At 37.5% G+C, this 20,692-nt stretch overlaps 2 protein-coding genes and 1 pseudogene across 2 annotated transcripts; 2 read left to right on the forward strand and 1 right to left on the reverse strand.

Annotated features, from left to right (window-relative positions):
- Nucleotides 1-4,948: 4,948 nt before the first annotated feature.
- LOC145578181 (uncharacterized) lies at nucleotides 4,949-6,103 on the reverse strand. Its single transcript, XM_081635548.1, has 2 exons — nucleotides 5,825-6,103; nucleotides 4,949-5,671 (listed from the first exon to the last, which is right to left on the reverse strand). Exons 1-2 carry the CDS (start codon nucleotides 6,101-6,103, stop codon nucleotides 4,949-4,951), a joined length of 1,002 nt encoding a protein of 333 aa, XP_081491674.1.
- A 5,126-nt stretch (nucleotides 6,104-11,229) lies between these two features.
- On the forward strand, nucleotides 11,230-15,947 carry LOC145579361 (GDSL esterase/lipase At5g45950-like). Its single transcript, XM_081636600.1, has 5 exons — nucleotides 11,230-11,586; nucleotides 13,563-13,693; nucleotides 14,304-14,537; nucleotides 14,777-15,026; nucleotides 15,626-15,947. Exons 1-5 carry the CDS (start codon nucleotides 11,310-11,312, stop codon nucleotides 15,814-15,816), a joined length of 1,083 nt encoding a protein of 360 aa, XP_081492726.1. The 5' UTR covers nucleotides 11,230-11,309; the 3' UTR covers nucleotides 15,817-15,947.
- A 2,074-nt stretch (nucleotides 15,948-18,021) lies between these two features.
- On the forward strand, nucleotides 18,022-20,581 carry LOC145578182 (L-type lectin-domain containing receptor kinase IX.1 pseudogene; annotated as a pseudogene).
- The last annotated feature ends 111 nt before the right edge of the window (nucleotides 20,582-20,692 follow it).

Consider the following 20,692-nt stretch of genomic DNA (forward strand, 5'->3'; position numbering starts at 1 on the left):
TCAAGTTTCTAGGTTAGAATATTAAATGTCCAATAGTAATACTGAGGAAGGACAACCTACCCTAAGCACTGCTAGGCGCCGCCTTATAAGACAATCTTTAGGAAAAGATCTCGGCCGAACCAAAGGAACTGCTTCTTCTCTTTCTGACAATATTGACGATCGATTTTAGCCGTTATCTGCAGAAGAGCAAAAGAAAGCTTTTTACCGTCATAAATTATTAGCCGACTGTGAGAAGGCAGTCCGTCCTACTAACCCTAGCATTCCAGAAGACGTTGAAATTCTTGAGGTTGAACCGGTAAGTGTCCGTTATCATTTAAGGAGTTTTGCCAACACCCATTTCAATCAATATGGTTCAAACGTCGGTAACATTTGTATAAGTACCACTTCAATGCCGAGAACAATATAAACCAGTTATCAGCCTGATGTCGCAGCTAGGGATGCTGCCGAATCAAGTAAAAGACCCGGGCAAGGTCAGGTTGTGAGCCCTAGCTCCTCCGAATCTAGTGACAGGGAGGGTCCCTCAAATCGGCAAGAGGAACAGTCATCCCCCGTTCACGAATCTGCAGTGAATTCAGTTCTTGGGGACAAGAATGATGAGCAACAAAATAGTGTCAATGCCGAGAGTAGGGATGACATTATTGACCTAACGACATAGGTTAATCAAGAAGAGAGTTTGGATGAGGAGTATAATTCCGAAACAGATGACACCGAATACCGGCAACCTCTTACTTTACCGGCTAGTAGTAAAGTCGCAAAAGCTAAAATAAGCGACAAATTAAGAAAAGCTGTACTGGAAAAGGATTATTGCCGTCGTGCCAAGCGGTTTTACAACGTGCCTGATGGGTACGACTTGTTCCTTCCTGCCGCCGGGTCATCTGTACTAGATTGCCCTGCCGGTCACATTGCCGTATACTCTAAGCATTTTGATTTTGGGTTACGATTTCCCCTTCACTCGTTTGTGGTAAAGATTTTAAAGGCTTGGAACGTGTGCTTGGCTCAGCTAACTCCTCCTACTGTTCGTGTCGTTATTGCTCTTGTGTGGGTTATGTTATACAGGAATTTTCCACTAACACTTAATGCATTTCGGAGGCTACTGAGTTTGAAAAGAGATGGTCAGTCAGAGGGGTGGTGGTCCTTGTACACCGCCTCTCGGAAATACACAGTCTACCTTAAATTATCCAATTGTAAAGGGTGGCAAGATAAGTTTTTCTTTTTGTCTGTTCCCGATGACTTTCCTATTCGAAGAACTTTCTATCGTCCTCACCCTCGATTCGACACTACTGCCGAGAGAGAACTCGACCAGCATGAGCTTAGGTCCGTCAGTCATTTTGATATAGTTGAATCTGAGGATGATAAGGGTAGGTTCCGCCTTACCCCAAAGGTGTGGGTGCCTAACGTGGGGTACATTCTCGGCAATGCCCCTTTATCACATGTCGGTCTGTTCTGGACTGATTGTTATGGTATTAACTCATTATCATCATCATTTTTCTTCACTTTATATTTGTCGTCATATCTTATATATCAGCACATATGTTAGGCAAAATTTCAATTATTCTCATATGTTTTCTTGCTTTGTTTATTTCAGGTGTTGATAAGTTAGATGACAAACAGCTTGGGCTGTCAGCCGACGGGAAAAGGGTTATCAGGCGGTGTCCTAAGGCCCTTAAACCTAGTTACGATACGCTTGCCTCCTACTGCAACCACGCTTCTCCCGTCAACCCTAAGAGAAAAGCCGAGGCGATGGCCGACGAGCAATCTAGGAAGAGAAAATTACCTACACTCAGAAACCATCGTGGTGGCAATATCGGCGTCAACATCCCAAGACAGTCCGATGACCGAGCTGAAAAGAAATCTCGGGAGAGCGAGAATCAAGAGAAACCTCTGTCTCCAAAACGTACCGACACCCAGGACAAAACGGTGGATCCTTCTACGGTGTCAATCACAAAAAACACGGCTGAGGGGGTGATAATTCACGATATCACTCACATACTTGAATCTCCTTCTCCAACCTGCCCCATCATAGCCGACATTCCCGAGATACAGCCTAGAGCTGGTGCTGCTGTCTGGTTTGATGTGAGTGCTCCTGGCCTCGTATATCTGTCTCATCAATGGATCGAACGCCCTGACGGTAGACTTCCAGATGAAGTTATCAAGAGATTTTCCATCCATGATGGTCAATTAGGGGATCGCTGGCAACCAGAGCTTGATGTGTGCCGGAATGAATCTTTGTTTGCTGACGACCCCATGAAAGGAGGAAATCTCGGTTATCGGCTTCTGCGCAATCTTACTCCTCCCATGGACAGGCCTGCCGGTCCTATCGGTCCCCTTGCTGCTCAACATATGCATAACCTGATGAAGGTATCTTCTTGCTCATGTTAAATTTATCATTACCATTATTATTTATATTTTATTTTATTATTATTATTATTATTATTTAAATTTGATAATAGTATATATCTTATTTATATATTTTTTATGGTCATCTCAGGCCGTCATGTCCGGTACCGAGCTTGTAGAGATGTATCGGTACTATCAGGAACAACACCACCAAAGCTCCTCTATGCAACAATCCTTGGAAACGGCTTTGAAGAACGCCGAATAGGCTCTTGACGGCATCAAGCTGATTAAGGCCAAGGATGACGTAGAGCTAAAATCTCTGCACGAGAAAGTTGGTACTGTTATCAGCCTTGAGGAGAAGGTCGAACAGCTAAATTCTCAACTTGCTGAGAAGAGTGCTGCTGCTAATCAGCTTCCTGTGGTGCAAAATGAGCTCTCCGACGCTAAGACTACCATCAGCAATTTGAAAGCCAAAATTCAGAAGATGGAAGATGATAAACCAGGGATCCGGTAGAGAGTTGTAGGCCGTTACCTGACTTCTGCTGAATTCACCACCAAGCTCCAGAACCGCTTTGACGGAGGGTGGACTGCTGCCCAAAGGTGCGTTGCCCGGGTTGCTGGTTGGAAAAGGGAGGATTGGGCCAAGGTCGAGAAAGCCTTCAACGAGGAGGCTCATAATATTCCTTCCGGTTTTGAACAATAGGAATTTGTCGAGGAGGATCTTCTCAACCTTGTGCCAACTGCTGATGATGGCCCCTCAAACCCTAGCATTCTAGACTCTCCTGAGCCTGAAAACCCCCAAGCTTGAAGGGGCAGGCAGTCATCACCGACATCTTCTTGTGAATCTCATGTAATAGGGCCTTATCGGCCATGATCTTGAACTTTGAAACATTTTATATTTTTGTGTTCTGATGTTTTTGACAATGTTGTTTTAGCGGCATATACCCCTTTTTTGTGGTGATGCCTGTCGACTTTCATTCTTGTAACTATGCAGTTATAATTTATCCTTCCTTCGCTATCTTTATCTAGAACTACTTTCATATTTTTAGTCGTGATATGATAGCGTCTTTGCCAAATAATTATTGAAAATTTTATGCCGAATTCCTTATTTATATGTCGAATTCCTCATTTAAACTTGCCATTTGTCGGAATGCTATTACTACTTTTAGCAGCTATCAGCCTTTTAACAATCAAGCTGCCCGTATTGTTAATAGCAGTTATAAATAACTAACATGCACCGGTTTAACTTTTCGAAGAGCATCATTTGTTACCGCACCGCTATCACTGTCTGTTGCCCCCGTAGTGTAAGTATCTGTAAGACAAATACATGCACTATATTCATATATATATTTTTAGGATGAAGTGTCATGCTCAATTTTAACGTTCTGCTCATATAGTTGTTGTTTCAGAGTATAACGCCGGTCACCTACTGCACTATATTCATAATCAGTTAGGTACCTTATCGACGATCATCATCAAAGCTATGCCTCAAGTCGGCATATACTTGATTTGATTTTGCCGGTATTATATTTTGAACCAGCAACCTTGGGAGTTAATGATTGCAACTGATCAGGTTATAAGCGCATTAACTGCACGGTAGCGATTTTGAGTTGTTCGTCCCACTTAACGATTTTCTGTGACATAACTTTATTTTTATTCATCACCAATATTGCTCTTTGACTATATATCAATATCGGCTTCATTGTGAACAAAAGCATCTTACATCGCTTCATACATAATATTTCTTGAGTACTGTTGTATTCCAAACATTCTTCAGTGGTTTCCCTTCCATTGTTTCCAGGAAAAACGATCCTTGCATTACCATATCCCTAATTCGATATGGCCCTTCCCAGTTTGCCGTTAACTTTCCATCGTCGTTCCCTTTTCCTGTTGCAGCTGTTCTACGCAACACCAGATCCCTCGTATTTAGAGGCCGATAGCTGACGTGCTTGTTATACGCCCTTGTCATTCTGTCTTTGTAGGCTGCTGATTTAACTGTCGTTTTCTCTCGTACTTCTGGTAGGAAATCTAGTTGTTGCCGTAATAACAAATCGTTCTGCTCTTCACAATAATGTTGAATCCGAAATGTCGGCAATCCTACTTCTGCCGTTACTAATGCTTCTGTTCCAAAGACCAAGTACAGGGTGATTCACCGGTGGCTTCTTTGATTGTCGTTCTATTTACCCATCATATCTCAGGTATTAAATCAGCCCACAACCCCTTTGCATCTTCAATTTTCTTTTTAATTGCTGTTATGATTTACTTATTTGCCGCTTCTGCCTGGCCGTTTGACTGTGGATGACATACGGCCGCATATGCAAATTTGACCTTGTACATCGCCAAGAGATCTTTTACCGGCTTACAATCAAACTAAGATCCATGATCGAAAACCATCGCCATCGGCAACCCGAACCTTGTAAAGATGTTTTTCCAAATGAACTTTTTCACTTCAGACGCTGATATCTTTGCTAGTGGCTCAGCCTCTATCCACTTTGTGAAGTAATCTATGGACACCAGAAGGAACTTTCTTCCACCTGTTGCTGATGGAAACGGTCCTACTATATCCATTCCCCATTGTGCAAAGGGAATTGGATTAAGTATCGATATCAAATCATTTGGCGGCAGGTTGATAGCCGCGCGCAAACTTCTGACATTTCTCACACTTTTTCACATATTGAGAGGCATCTTCATTAATAGTTGGCCAGTAATATCCCCTTCTCATTGCTTCCCGAGATAAAGCCCTTGTGCCGAGATGATTTCCACAAGTCCCTTCATGTATTTCCTCAATTAATCTGGCTGACTCAAAATCCGTTATGCATCTTTGTAACGGTAACGAGAACCCCCTCTTATACAACTGCCCTTGATGCATAATAAACCACACATTGTCCTTCCTTAGCCTCTTTGATTCTTTTTTATCTACCGGTAGTACTCCATGAAGGGGATACGCCAGTATCTTATCAAACCACTGGGTACCATTGTTAACACAACAGATTTGCTCCGACACCTCATCTATACTCTTCTTCTTTAAGACCTCAACCATGATTGTTCTTTCTAAGTCATTGAAACTAGAACTGGCCAACTTTGCTAGAGCATCGGCCTGCGCATTCTGTACCCTCGGTACCAGCTTGATCTCGAAGTACTGTAACTGCGCCGATAACTGATTTATCTTTTTGAGGTTCTTTATCATTGTTGGTTCCCGTGTTTCATATTGCCCACTGTATTGACTGGATACCAATTGAGAGTCTATTGTTAAAACTAGCCGTTTTGCTTCTGCTGCAATTGACAGCTGAATTCCAGCTATAGCTGCCTCATACGCGGCTTCATTATTTGTGGCCTTAAATTTGAATTTTAGCGCATACTCAAAATTTTTCCCATCTGGGGCCGTTATCACAATTCTTGCCCCTGACCTTGTCGTTGTTGAAGAACCGTCCACCGATACCTGCTAAGTTCCCAACTCCTCTTCTTCATCATTATATGAGGTCTCTACAATGAAATCTGACAAGGCCTGCGCCCTAATTGATATTCTAGGCTTGTAATGCAGTTCATACTTCGACAACTCCACTACCCATTTCAGCAATCCTCCCGACGTATCCATCTTTTGCAACGACTTTTCCAGAGGATGGTTTTTTAGTACATCTATTGGGTGAGCATCGAAATATGGCCTCAATTTTCTGGCCGCTATCACTACTGCTAGTGCCATTTTCTCAATCACTAGGTATCTGCGCTTAGTTGCATTCAGTACATGACTAACAAAATATATCGACATTTGCTGCTTCTTCCTTTCTATTAATAACACAATAGCTATGTTTTAGGGGAAGCCGAAATGTATAACTGTAATAATTCTCCTCGTTCCGGTCTTGCAACTATCAGAAGTGATCTCAAATGATTTCTTACTACCTCCAGAGCATCACTTTGCTCCTTTCCTCACTCAAAAGTCTTATTCTGCCTTAAGACCACAAAGAATGGGAGTGCCTTATCAGCGGATTTACTGATAAATCTGGTTAACCCTGCCATTCTGCCAGTTAACCTCTGTATGTCTTGAATGGTTTTCGGCCGCTTCATCTCAAGAATTGCATTCACCTTATCTGGGTTTGCATCAATTCCCCGTTCACTGACCCTAAAGCCTAAAAACTTTCCGGAACGAACTCCAAACACACACTTTTCTGGATTCAACTTCATTTGATACGTCTGCAATGTTTCAAATGTTTCCCTCAAGTCAGCCACATGATCCTCTTTCACCCTACTTTTAACAATTGTGTCATTTACATACACCTCTACATTTCGTCCCTTCTGTTTTTCAAAGATCTTATCAACCAATTTCTGATAAGTCGCCCCTGCATTCTTCAGCCCAAACGGCATTTCCCTGTAGCAATATACCCCTGCATCCGTTATGAAGGCCGTTTTTGCCCTATCTGCTTTATGAAGGCTGACTTGATGATATCCCGAGAAGGCATCTAAGAAACTTAGCATTGCATGACTAGAAGTGGAATCTACCAACCTGTCTATTCGAGGCAGTGGGTAGAAATATTTGGGGAAAGCCTTATTCAAATCTGTGAAATCTACACACATCCGCCACTTTCTTGTCGGCTTCCTTACCATCATAACATTTGCCAACCATTCTAGATACGTGCAAGGTTCAATAAACCTTGCCGCTAAAAGCTTATTAACTTCAGCTTGTATGGCCTCTATATTCTCTGCTGAAAAGTTGCGCTTCTTCTGCCTTATTGGCCTGAACTTTCTATCCACATTCAGCTTATGCTCCATCACATCAGGGTGAATTCCTGGCATCTCACTTGCCGAGAAGGCAAAGACATCTGCATTCTCGCCCAATAAGCTTATCAAGTTACATCTAGTATCAACATCCGTATCTGCCCCAACTTTTATCGTCCGACTCGGATCACCTGGCTGTAATTCAATTTGCACAGTCTCTCCCCCCGGTGACGGCCTTAGTGTTGCCTCCGGCCTCGTATCAAAATTTTCCATTGATAAGTCCTGTACCGTCGGTTCCCTTTCTCTTTTAGGGTTTCCCGGTACCAGGCCATTCCAAATTGGATTCTTCAAAGCTGTCACATAACAGGATTTCGCCATTACCTGGCCTCCATGTACCTTTTCCACGGCTCCCGAATTCGACACATAAGCTATCGTCAGGTGATAAGTTGACACCACTGCTTGTACGTCATGTATAATCGATCTTCTGATAATCGCATTATAAGCCGATGGTACATTCACTACTAGAAACTCATTACATCTCTTGCCATCGGCCCATCTCCTAACCGTACCGGCAGAACGATGCTTCCTTCCGGCCTCACCGTCGATCCATTAAATCCAATCACTGGATACGACACTTGTGTCAGATACTGTCTTTCAATCATCATTTCATTGAAGGCCTTCATGAACAAAACATTTGCTGAGCTGCCACCGTCAACCAAGACTCTCTTGATATCAGCTCCGTTTATTTTCGTTATCAGAACCAGCGGGTCATCATGAGGGAAAACAATTCCTCTCGCATCTTCCTTCGTGAACACCACATCAGGAATGCTGGTGGGCCGCGGAAGGCTATCAGTATCAATAGCATTGATTATATGCCAATGTTCCGATAAGTGTTTTTAGCCCCACTAATCGTTCCTCCATGCACTAGCCCTCCTGTTATCACATCAACCCTTCTCCCAGTTGATAATGGTGGCAAACCTCCATCCCCTTGTCGGACTACTCTACCCTGCGGCCTATCAGGCCTTGCGTCTATCTGCTGCCTCTCAATCTGCCGAGATTGTGGTTGATTTCCCCTGTATTAAACCGATATTGGGTCAAATGCCCCTTCCTTATCAGCTTTTCTATATTATCTTTCAGCTGTGTACACTCTTCAGTATAGTGACCGACATCTCTAAGAAACATATAGTACTTCTTAACATCTCTCGGCCTTGCTTTCATTGGGATCGGCCTTGTCCATCCTTCTCTGTTCTGGTTCACCAAATAAATTGCATCTCTCGGTGTATTCAAGGGCGTATATGTGTTGTATCGCATTGGCGGCTTTGTACCCCTAACATCCTGCCGACTTCCAACTCCCCTTACTGGGGTCGAGGCTCTCGGCCTTCCACTTCCAAAAGATGCCACCTCGGACTGATATTGAACCTTACCGGCAAACTCATTCCTAGTACTTATCTTCATCAACTCTTCACTTTTTATGTAATCATGCGCTTTGTTAAAAGCCGCTGCTAACGTCGGCAAATTCTTCCTTGTCAGATAGCGTTTAAACTCAGAGTCATTCAAACCATTCATCAAAGCCATGACAGCTATTTCCTGCTACAACTTTGGGATTGTATTCGCTTCATTGTTAAACCGCCTGATATAATCCCTCAAAGACTCATCCGGCCTTTGTTCTACCGCCATCAACTCTCCCGAAGTTCTCTGCCGAACACTATTACTGATATACTGTCCCACAAACATTTCTGTCAGCTTCTCAAAGCTATCAACCGTACCATTTCCCAGGTTGTTAAACCAATTTGCTGTAGCTCCAGTTAAAGTTGTCGGGAAGACTTTACACCAAACGGCATCCGAGTTGGTGTACAAGATCATATGTCCCTCATAGGACGTTATGTACCTGCTTGGATCCCCCCTTCCCTCATACCTACAAGTCGACATTTTAATTTTCTCCATTGGCTGATCCAAGATACTTTGTGCAAACGGCGATGCCCTTAACTGAACCACTGTCCGTACCACTTGCCCTTCAACTTGGGAACTTCGCTGCCACTGAGTTCTTGTTCTAACAGCACGACTTGAGGATTGACCTGCGTCACGCGGAGTTGTGTGTTTCCTTACCGGCGACTCCTCTCGCCGGTGCCTTGGTGAGCTTATTGGCTGATTAAACTGCCCAACAAGATTAGTAACTGGCACCCCTCCGCCAGCTTGAGTTTTTTTGCCTCCTTCCTTTTCTTACTCATTACCCTAGTTGCAATCTCCAAATCTTCCGGTGTAAAGTCAGCCATAAGGTCTACAACTGCCTCGGCCCGCCTTTCTGGTGTTATCGGCATATGGAACTGGTTATCCTCCAAAGTATGAGTTTCATCCTCTATTTCGATTTCGGGTTGTGTTGTTTCATTCCTAGCCGTTATCACCCAATTTACTATCCTACTGATCGCAGGTGTTTCCTGGTTTCCAGCCATTACTGTTTGTCTTGTTATTTTTGTGTATGAGGTTCTTAAGCGATAGAAGTGATCACAACCCCCTCCTTCTAGCGCCAAATTATTTTTGTCAGGATCTAGTTAACCCGAGAGCCCAAGCCCGAGATCCGTGATACTCCTATCGGCAAGCTGAGAACCTACACAATGAGCAGAGATTAGCTAACCCCGGGGTGATGCGGGGATAACCACTCCGAAGATAAAGTTCAAAGGTGTTTAAGAAGAAGATGAGAAGTAATGAAGAGAGAGAAAGTAGAAAGAGAGAGAGAGAGAGAGAGAGTAATAAATGCTATCTTCATTATGAGATTAAACCTGATTATTTATAGCCTTTTCAAATGACAGGTGACTGTATGGCATGCAGACCACCTTGCGCCAAGTGTCAAATTGCTGATGACACATGTCGATCGCTGACAAGCCGATATGTCTGCCTTTTGCATAAATGCCGGTGTCTGAGAGTTGCTGAGAAACCAAACCCGTTTAAGATACCGGCCTTTCACACATTATCGGCCCAGTTTCAGTATCTCCCCATACACTTACTATTGGAACAAGTATGATCCAAAACTTAAATCCTCAAATTATTCTATCTGCTCTAAAAAAAACGCCAAAAAATTAACCACCCTAACTACCCATCTCAGCTAATTCTTTCTTTCTTTCTTTCTTTTTTCTTTTTTTTGGAGGGGGGGGGGGGATGCATATCCCGTGCTAATGCACAACTACATTCTCTAGTTACCTATCTAAATCATTAAAAAAAAATAACTACATATAAACCAATATAAACAATTGGCAGTTCATCATTGATGTGTTTTAATGTAAAAACGTGTACATAATTAGTCAAGGGAACAAACAATTTAAACAAGATATAAAAATCAGTGCGTTTTGTGTGTGTCTGGCCACATCGTGTGACCACTTATAAAAGAATTGACAAAACAACTCCTTAGATCAAGATTAGCGCAGTCCTGTCTTAAGACTATAATCCATTGCCACATTAATTATTAGGTTATTTTTTTTGAATTTATAATATGTTAAGACTCCTTAAGACTCGATCAGATTTACATCTTTATTCCTAAACTCACTTAAGACTTCTCATACCATACATTATTATATTATTATTGTTTTTTTTTATTTATTTTTTACTTCAAGAAAAATTGGATCAAACAGAGAGTCTTGTCTTAAGACTCAAGATGATTATGTCATGTGGAGTCTTAAGACTCAGGACTAATCTTGCTCTAACACTGACTAGATAACCCCTATAATAGTGACCAAGTAATCCCTACACGAGTAACCTTATAACACTGACGAAGTAACCCTGACCACACGGTGTGAACAGTCACATACAGAGTATAAAACTTTGTGTATAAAAATGTATTTTTTAACCATACCAATAATATATTCATCTGGTTGCATCAAAAAATAATATATTCATCTGGCATTTCACATGAGAACATTACTCATCAAGTACTAACCAAATCTCCAAATATATCCAATATTATTGCCGGCTAATAATTATCGTATTCAATCTGAATAAAGAACTAACTGTACCAGTGTACAGTATAAATTCAGTAGATAAACCTAACTTTTATTCATAAATGTTTCACCAATACCATCTAAATTAAGTTCTGTCAAATAAATTCACTTAACTATGACTGCTTGTCCTTTTTGGTATAAAAAAATTATTTATTTTTGATATTGAAACAATATTTTAATTAGCTTTTATTGCAACTAGTACGTCTTATATATGTGTGTATTACTTTGCTACGTACATTTCTCACTTAGTTATTCACACAAAGAGATCTTATCATGGGTTTAAGAACTTTTTGTTTAGGATCAATTTTGTTTTTCATGTTGTTTATGCCTACACTTTTGAGTGCTCTTACGGTGTTGGAGATTCGAGAGTTGAGAGCTAAACACCGGTTGTCGAGTTTGCTGGTGTTTGGAGATTCAAGTGTTGATCCCGGCAACAACAATCGCATCACAACCACGTCGAAGAGCAACTTTTTACCTTATGGGAAGGACTTCATGGGCGGTCACCCTACCGGACGGTTTAGTAATGGGAAACTTGCAAGTGATTTCGTAGGTAAATATTATATTATTATTCCCTTCATCGCATTTTGCAAGTTTGATAGGACTCGTACGAGTAACGAGTTCATACATATATGCTTCTTTTGGACTCTAATTAATCAAGAGGATGCCTCAATTTTTCATGGTGAGAAACAAATTTTGTTTCTCACATGACATTTTCGTAAATAAACTTACAATGTTATTTAACTTTATTCAACTGTGGAGCTCACAATAATGAAAAAGTTGTTGATTTATTCACGAAAATGCCCCCATGAGAAACAAATTTCGTTTCTCACCACGAGGAACAGGGAATTTTCCATTAATCAACTCTATAATATTCCGGACTCCGGAGCATATATATAAAACATTATTATATAAGATCTTGTTAATAAATTTGTTTTAATGATTTTTTTTAATTAATGAGCATTTCATAAATTTTTAATGCGGTAATGCATAACGAAAATTGTTACTTCGTATTATTTTCATACGTGTACCTCAGTGATTGTATGTGCAGTGTGCACGTAAAAGAAAACGTAGAACACGGTAGCTGAAATTGGATATGATACTTTATCATGGATTTTTTTTAAAGAAACTTTTATCATGCAAATTAAATAATGCATAGTATAGTACTGTTATTAAATATTTATACATACATAAAGTGTTTATTTATATATCTTTTGAAATATTAATTTACTTTTTTTGCACTATGGTTAACAAGCATACACAGTAAATGAGAAAGGGCATGTAATTACTGGTATTTCATTCAGTTCGTATATATATACAAGAAAAATGTATGTATATATATATATATATATATATATATATAAGAAAAATGTCATAAGTAGAATTTCTTTATTTTATGGTTAAAACACTTAAAAGAATAAAAGGTATCAATATTGTAGTAACATCCTCAATAACTTATTTGATGAGGGAACTCACCTTGTAACTTGAGGTTACAATTAATGTCCTTGGTAATTATCACTCCTATAATAAGACAGTGTTTGGAGTGACTGTTATAAACATACTGGGAGTTAACTCCTATAAGGCTATAACAGGCTAAGATAATGTTTGGAATGACAATAAGTATGTTAATATGGCATGTCTACTATATGATGAGTGTATTGATTTTTCTTGTTGATATCGTGTATCAACTTAATTATGACAAAATGAACAAATGACAACCTTAAACATATTTGTAAATGAAGGAACTAGGTAATAACTAGTTATGGACCCATTCATAACCGTTTTTTATTTCCATTTTTTAATTTTTTGAAAATATTAAAAACTAAAATATAATAAGCCAGATTTAGCTAAGTAGGACCGACCTGCTTATTTCGATAGCATAACTAAGTTTTATTAGTTTCTGATTAAAAATAAAAAATAGGACTGCCATGTTCCATCGTCTACTCGTATTATATTAGCAAGAGAAGCCACACTATAATGAGAGGATCAGGTTGCATTTAACATAAAATGGTCCATCTATATATTTATGTCATTCATTGATGCATTCACACCGGTCCCTTGGTTTTTTCTTACAAAAAAAAAAAAAAAAAAAAAACAAAAAAACAAAAATAATACTCCATTTTTGTAATGAAAATTAATAATTTGATTTTTAGAAGGAAATATAATAGACGTATACAAGCACAATTTTTGTAATGAAAAGGGATATGTATGTAAATAAAAATGGAGCTAGTTTATATGCAAGAGATTATTGCTTAATTAGTACGAAATAATCATATAGGATCGCTTACATATCCATGGTTCAGATCAATAATAAATCGTGACGATGGAGATTTAGCTAGCTTAATTCAATTATGAGCACGTTTATAATGATTAAACAATAATAACCTCCTATTAAATATTAATTGAAGTATATATGATTCATATTTCTCAATCAAACACTTTATTATTCTGTTTTTTTGACGTGTCATTAGTAATTTATTGCTAATAACTCGAATGTTACTAATTAATTTTGGTGTTTAACTTGAACAGCTGAAGCATTAGGTTATGCAAGTACAGTACCAGCGTTTTTAGACCCAAATATAACAAAGGAGGATTTGCTACATGCTGTTAGTTTTGCTTCTGCTGGCTCCGGTTACGATGACCTCACTGCCAATCTCACTGTAAGCTCTCTTACTAAGCCTTAAGTTAGCACATTAATTAACAACAACAATTAAGATGAAAATATATAATAAAACAATTGATTTTAGATCAAATGAAGTTATGAATTCTTTGTATCTTTTCACCGTGATACATATATGTGTGCGTACGTGTACGTGTACGTGTGATTGAGAGACGTACTAAAAATTGGATTAATATCTTTATGTAAATTGATAAATGCACATTGTTTTTAATTATTGATCATGATGCGGTTAACAGATCCATTCAAAAACATATCCAAACAATTTTAATATTCAAGCAAACTAACTATTACTCCGTACATCAATTGGTCCATTGATTAGAATTTGCGTCTCCAATAACCTCCACTACGTACAATATTTAGGGCTGGGGTAGAAAAATCCCTCCCCACCCCCTTCAATTTGTTCCAAGGGTCCTAATTCGCTAATGTTCATATGTGAGACACGTGTGAGATTGTGGGAAGAGTTGAGGACAACAAGTTCAATTGAAAAATTCATCTTTACTTTATAAAAGAAAAAAACATATTTATTCATTTTTGACGTTACAAAATATATATGTGTATGACATTAAACTGTTTTTCTGTTTCATGGACAGAATACCATATCATTGACTAGACAAGTAGAATACTTCAAGCATTACAAGATACACCTGGGACAGTTTGTAGGATACAAAAAGGCAGACGAAATTATAAGTAAGGCTGCAATACTAATGAGCATGGGCACCAACGATTACCTACAAAATTACTTCTTGGAGCCTACTCGTCCCAAGCAATTCACCTTAGATAAGTACCAAGATTACTTGGTCTCTCGCATGCGCCATGCCATTGTAGTAAGTACACTTATACGTATGTACTCATTCTGTTTCAAAATAATGGTCATCTTTGTTTTTATAACAATTAACTTTGACATTCAATAATTGTCCTTAGAATATAACCTTAGTTATTTAATAATATTTTCGTATCTCAAAGTCAGATATATAATTTTATGATTCCGACCTTAAAAAAAGGAAAGATAATATATAATGCGCGTTGCCATTAACCTAATCTATTTTTTCGTCTTTAATTGCAGGGGATGCATAAGGTTGGAGCAAAAAGAATAGCCGTAGTTGGTGTGCCACCATTGGGTTGCATGCCCGCGGTAAAAACATTTGTAGGTGATGGAATACATTGTGTTGATAAAATTAACAAAGCAGTCTTATCTCTTAACTTAAAATTAGAGAAAGAAATGAAGGCTATTCAGACTCAAATGAACATGAAAACGCTCTTTATTGATGCTTACAAAGTCGTAAGTTCCGCAATTAACAACCCAAAGAAATATGGTAAGTCCAACTTAAGTTTAGAAGCTAGCTTAGCTTGTGTTGTACAATTTTCCTTTTTAATTTGATGAAATGTGCTATTTTCCCAAAAAATTATTCTCTCCGTCTCTAAATTGTATATCACATGCCAATTAGGAGGAATACTATAGTTGAAGCTAGAAACATTAACCTTCAGTGTTAATCATCGAAATATGTTCATGTTGATTCACATGAAAGTAAAAAAAAAAAAAAAACTAGCGCGGATTGTATGTATACTCGTTTCAATGTATATGATGATTCAAATTATAACTAACTGTTTTATGAGTTTAATTTAATTGCATTCAAACAATAACTGTTTTATGAGTTTTAATTTCATTATATGAACGTAGTACTTGAATATTTTAAAAAAATTTAATGCATGATAAAAGGTATGCAACGAAAATTGTAATAAAAATACATAGTAACCGAACACAGACACACACACCTCCCCCCCACACCCCACTCATATTCTTGACGAGCAAATTAAATTCGATATGATTCACTAGACCAAGTTAAGCTTAGTATACATGAGATATAAAATTAAATTATTAATGCTAAGTCATACATATATATTATTTTGACAGGTTTTAGTGAGACAACAAAAGGATGTTGTGGGACAGGAACATTTGAGGTAGGTGATGCATGCAAAGGCTCAGAAACATGCAAAAATCCAGATAAATATGTATTTTGGGATGCTGTTCATCCTTCTCAAATGCTGTACAAAATCCTTGCTCAAGTGACTTTGAAGTCTATCCCATCAACTTTCTTTTGCTGATGTAAATGCAATTACTAAAATTTCAAAGAAACCTATGTAAGGCTTTGAGTTAGCTTTAATTTGTGTTTTGAACATCAGAAGATTTTTCTAAGAACATCTCTTCTGTTCTGTTAACTAAATATTTGTTTTTCTATCTTGTTTCATTATATTATGATGCCGCGTGTAAACTACTTCTTATGTCGTCTCCTTTTGTTTGTTCTATAGGCTATTTTTGTTACGAGTACATCTTTAATTAGTTAATGGTCGTGTGGAGTTGATGGAAGAGAAAAATTAATGAAATCAAGTGTATGTAGTGAGTAATATTAGAGTATAAATGTATAATGGTGAATCTTTATATTCATTTAACTACAATGGAGTAAACTTAGAGAGACAAACCAAATAGATAAAATGAGACAAAATTTAAGGGGGAAGAGGGATCACATTATAAGGACAACTAAGGTAGAGTTGATCAACTATATCCCGACTTGCTAGCCTGCCCTGAAAATAGGACGGGTTTGGATAAGCCAAAAAATAGTTTTTAGTTAAAAACTTAAATTGGTCCAAAAAAGCCCTAAAACTCGATGTAGCCTGACAAGCATGTCATTTTTACAGGTTTCGACATAACATTTGATGTTAAATTTTTAATCACCTTTGATCTACTACAAGTTATGGTGACAAGCTACTAATTTGTACTCCTTTCCTTTAAATTAGATAGAATTCATTATAAGCAAACTTGTATTTTTAATGAAGTACTCCCACTGTCCCTGGTTTTTTCCCCATTGCAAATAATTCGGTCAAACTTTAAAAATTTTGATCATAAATATTTATTAATCTATAACGGATAATATAGTAATGTGGGGTCATGTTTGATTCGTCTCATTGTATTTTTTATTAATATTAACTTTTTATAATTTTTACGCATATAAAATAATGTTATATACATTATAAGACGCGTTTGGAGACTGCAATTGGGTTGGGAGTTGAGATATAATGAAAATAGTATAGTAGATTAGTAGCGACCACGCACATGGTACACCCGAAAATACAATACATATAGATAAAATAACATTGGGACAAATTTAATGTTCTTTGATTTATATGTAATGTTCTTCATTTTATATGTAATGTTCTTTTTCAGGTTACATGGTGTACTCTATGTCTGTTTTTAATGCATAATAAATTATTTAATTATGATTTTTATTTAATGTTCTTTTATTTATATAAATGTTCTTTTTTAGAAAACATGATGTACTCTATGTTCGTTTGTAATAGATAATAAATTATTATAACTACAATTTTTTCAAATCTAATGTTCTTTTATCTTTACATTATGTTCTTTTACTTATATATAATGTTCTTATATATATGTATAATATTATTTTATTTATAAGTTATGTTATTTTATTTATAGGAGATTTTTTTTATATGCCCATTATTGTATAAATTCAAAGAATATATTTATATGTAATGTACTTTTATTTATAGGTAAAATGTTCTTTCGGGTGTACCATACGCAAAATCCACCCGCCTGTAAGAATCCCTGATTGGTTGAGATAATCCATTAATCCCATTGATCTTTTTTCTTTATTGAACAAGACAATAACTCAATAATAATTATAAAAAATAAAAAATAAATAAAAAAAAAAATTGAATAGGTCATTTGACTTTAGAGAACGAGAATCCCATTTTTCTCTAAATTCTACACAGTTTTTTTTATTGGTGGACCGAAACCTCTTGTTATACACTTATACTCATTGGTTAAATAAAATATTTGACAGCTAGGTAACTAGCTTAGCCAATTAATTTAAGGTTAATAACTTCGCAAAGTATATTTTAGGATAAAATGGTTTTGTAGTGTTAATCACGATGTACAACATGATGTTGAAGGCATGAGTTATTTTTGTTACATTAAATTAATGATTGATTTGACATTATACTTCGTACTCGTATATGTTTATATCATTTGTCAAATTTTTTTTTTTCCAAGAGTAGCATCCTTAAACTATATTCTTATGTAAAAGTCTCATTGTTTTCATTCTTGACAAATTCATTATCTATAAGTAATATGTTACTGAGTACTAAAACAATTCTAATTTTAAATCATATACAGCATTAATATGGTGAGGATATTCTGTTATTCATAAATCATAACTCAAATTCTTTCTCAATTTGCTTTATTTAATCTTGATTTCTGAGTTCCAAACACTTTGTTCATTCACCCAAAGAATGGCTACATCTTTCCTTTGCTCCCTGCCATCTTTTCGAGTTATTTCTATATGTTTTCCCTTAATCCTTCCCCTTCTCTCCCTTTCGCTTGTTCAGATTGCTAACTCGATTTCGTTCAAATATTCTCGCTTTTATCCAGACTCATCAAACATAAATGTCCAAGGGGATGCTAAATATTCCCTTGGAAACATAGAGATGAACATATATACTGAACGGCACCGTGTTGGTCTAATTAAGTATGGTGAGAAGGTACGACTTTGGGATAAAAGTTTACAAAAAATGTCCGATTTTACTACTCATTTCACCTTCGTTGTTGACACTTTTGGGAAAAATGAATCTTATTATGGCCATGGGTTCACATTTTTCATTGCTCCGGTTAGTTTCGTAACCCCCCTAAACTCTGCCGCCAACTATCTAGGCCTCTTTAACACAACAACACGCAATTTATCAACTAATCAAATGATTCGAGTTTGACTCGTATCCAAGTGGTGGATATGAGCCTGATTATGAGCATGTTGGTATCAATGTGAATTCCATTACTTCGTCTGTACATAAACCTTGGAATGCTAGTGAGCATAGTGGACAATCTGCTGATGTTTGGGTCATTTATAACGCGACTGCTGAGATGTTGAGCGTGTTTTGGTCTTATAAGAATGATACGAATTTTGGTAGGAATTTAAGTATGTCTTTACCTATTAATCTTATGAAGATCATCCCTGAATGGGTTAACATTGGTTTTTCTGCCGCGACTGGGGTAAGTAAGGAGCGACACATACTTGAATCATGGGAGTTCTATTCTAGTTTGATGTCAAATGATCCTCCTAAGAAAATAAAATTTGTTAAGGGCATGATATTTCTACTGTTAGGTGCTTTTGTTGTTATTTTGGGAGGAATACTTGTGTTCTTTATGTATCGAAGGAGGAAGCAGACAAAATTACAAAAAGATGAGGATGCCTCATTCGATGATGAATTTGAGAGAGGTACGGGACCAAGAAGGTTTTCTTATTTCGAGCTTGAATCAGCCACTCATAATTTCTCAAGTAAACGAAAGCTGGGAGAAGGAGGATTTGGAGGTGTTTACGAGGGCTATCTTGTTGATTTGGATATGCCAATCGCGCTGAAAAAAATATCCAGTGGATCAAGACAGGGGAAAAAAGAGTATGTTGCCGAGGTTAAGATTATTAGTAGGCTAAGACATCGAAATATTGTACAACTTTTGGGTTGGTGTCATGAAGATGGTAATTTGTTACTTGTTTATGAGTTTATGCCAAATGGCAGCTTGGATTGTCACTTATTTGGTAAGAAGACACCCTTATCTTGGCCTTTGAGATACAAAATAGCTCAAGGGTTAGCTTCAGGGTTGTTTTATTTACACGAGGGGTGGGAGCAATGTGTAGTGTATCGTGACATAAAATCGAGCAATATAATGCTAGATTCTGATTTTAATGTCAAGCTAGGGGATTTTGGTCTAGCAACGGTGATGGAACATGGACGTACTGCCCTGACAATAACTCTGGCTGGCACTTTAGGGTACATGGCCCCAGAATACATAAGTACACGAAAGGCTAGTAAAGAATCGGATGTATACAGTTTTGGTGTCGTTGCTTTAGAGATTGCTACCGGAAGGCAGTTAAAGGATCCAATTGGTGAAGGAACAAATATAAAGGGATTAATACAATGGGTGTGGGATCTCTATGGCAATGGTGGGTTGCTTTCGGCCACTGATCCAAGGCTACGAATGGAATTTGATGCTAAGCAATTCCAGTGTTTGGTGCTCGTTGGTTTGTGGTGTGTTCATCCAGGGCCGTCTTAAACATTTAGGGGGCCCTATGCTATTTACACAATATAGTAGTGTAAATTTCATTAGCTAATTTTTTTTTTTTTTTTTTTTTTTTTTTTTTTTTTTTTTTTTTTTTTTTTAAACAATAGCTAAACACTGTAAACCATTAGCTATTTTTTTTAAGTCACAAATAATATTTGAAGTACTCTACTTCATATGAATATTCGGTAAGACACTTTTGTATTCATTACTATTTATAAGAATAGGTAGTTCACTTTTAAAATGACATAACTATAGACAATATGATATATACATTAAATATACTATGTAGAGGTAACTATTAAGATTTAGGGGGGAAAAAAGCCTTAAAAAAATTAATCATAAATAAAATGAATGTATGCACACTTGCACAGGCAGCAAGATTCGATCCTTGTCCCTCAAGGATCTTATACCAACTATGCCATGCTCAATTACATGACTTTAGTAGCGTTGGTTTCTTATTATACTAATGAAGTTTGTCAGACATTTGGGGCCCCAAAAATTGTGAGGCCCTGTGCTGTTGGGCTGTTTGCACAGCCTAATAGCCGGCCCTGTGTTCATCCTGATTACAATTATAGGCCGTCTATAAAACAATCTATTCAAGTGCTCAATTTTGAGGCTGCTCTGCCTAGTTTTCCATCCACGATGCCTATTTTGACCTATCACACGCCGGCACAGCAGCCATCAGACGGCTATAGTGGCCTTTCAATGCTTACTACAAGCCTTGAAATCGGTCGCTAGATGTATGTAATTTTTACTGTATTCATATATGTTCATTTCTTGGCGTAACGTCACGCGACGTAGTGTTTTGAAAATCTGAACTTATTTTGCAATATTTTGTGTGAAAATTAA

Source organism: Chenopodium album, chromosome 14, assembly GCF_948465745.1.
Source record: "Chenopodium album chromosome 14, dcCheAlbu1.1, whole genome shotgun sequence".
Taxonomy (NCBI): Eukaryota; Viridiplantae; Streptophyta; class Magnoliopsida; order Caryophyllales; family Amaranthaceae; genus Chenopodium; species Chenopodium album.

Bases quoted from the DNA above. Each gene is read 5' to 3' on its own strand.
- LOC145579361 (XM_081636600.1), top strand. From the start codon at position 11,310: ATGGGTTTAAGAACTTTTTGTTTAGGATCAATTTTGTTTTTCATGTTG. The intron at 11,587-13,562 runs GTAAATATTATA...TAACTTGAACAG, and splicing joins ACTTGCAAGTGATTTCGTAG to CTGAAGCATTAGGTTATGCA. The intron at 15,027-15,625 runs GTAAGTCCAACT...TTATTTTGACAG, and splicing joins TAACAACCCAAAGAAATATG to GTTTTAGTGAGACAACAAAA.
- LOC145578181 (XM_081635548.1), bottom strand. From the start codon at position 6,103: ATGTCGATATATTTTGTTAGTCATGTACTGAATGCAACTAAGCGCAGA. The intron at 5,672-5,824 runs GTAGAGACCTCA...TTCAAATTTAAG, and splicing joins AGGCCTTGTCAGATTTCATT to GCCACAAATAATGAAGCCGC.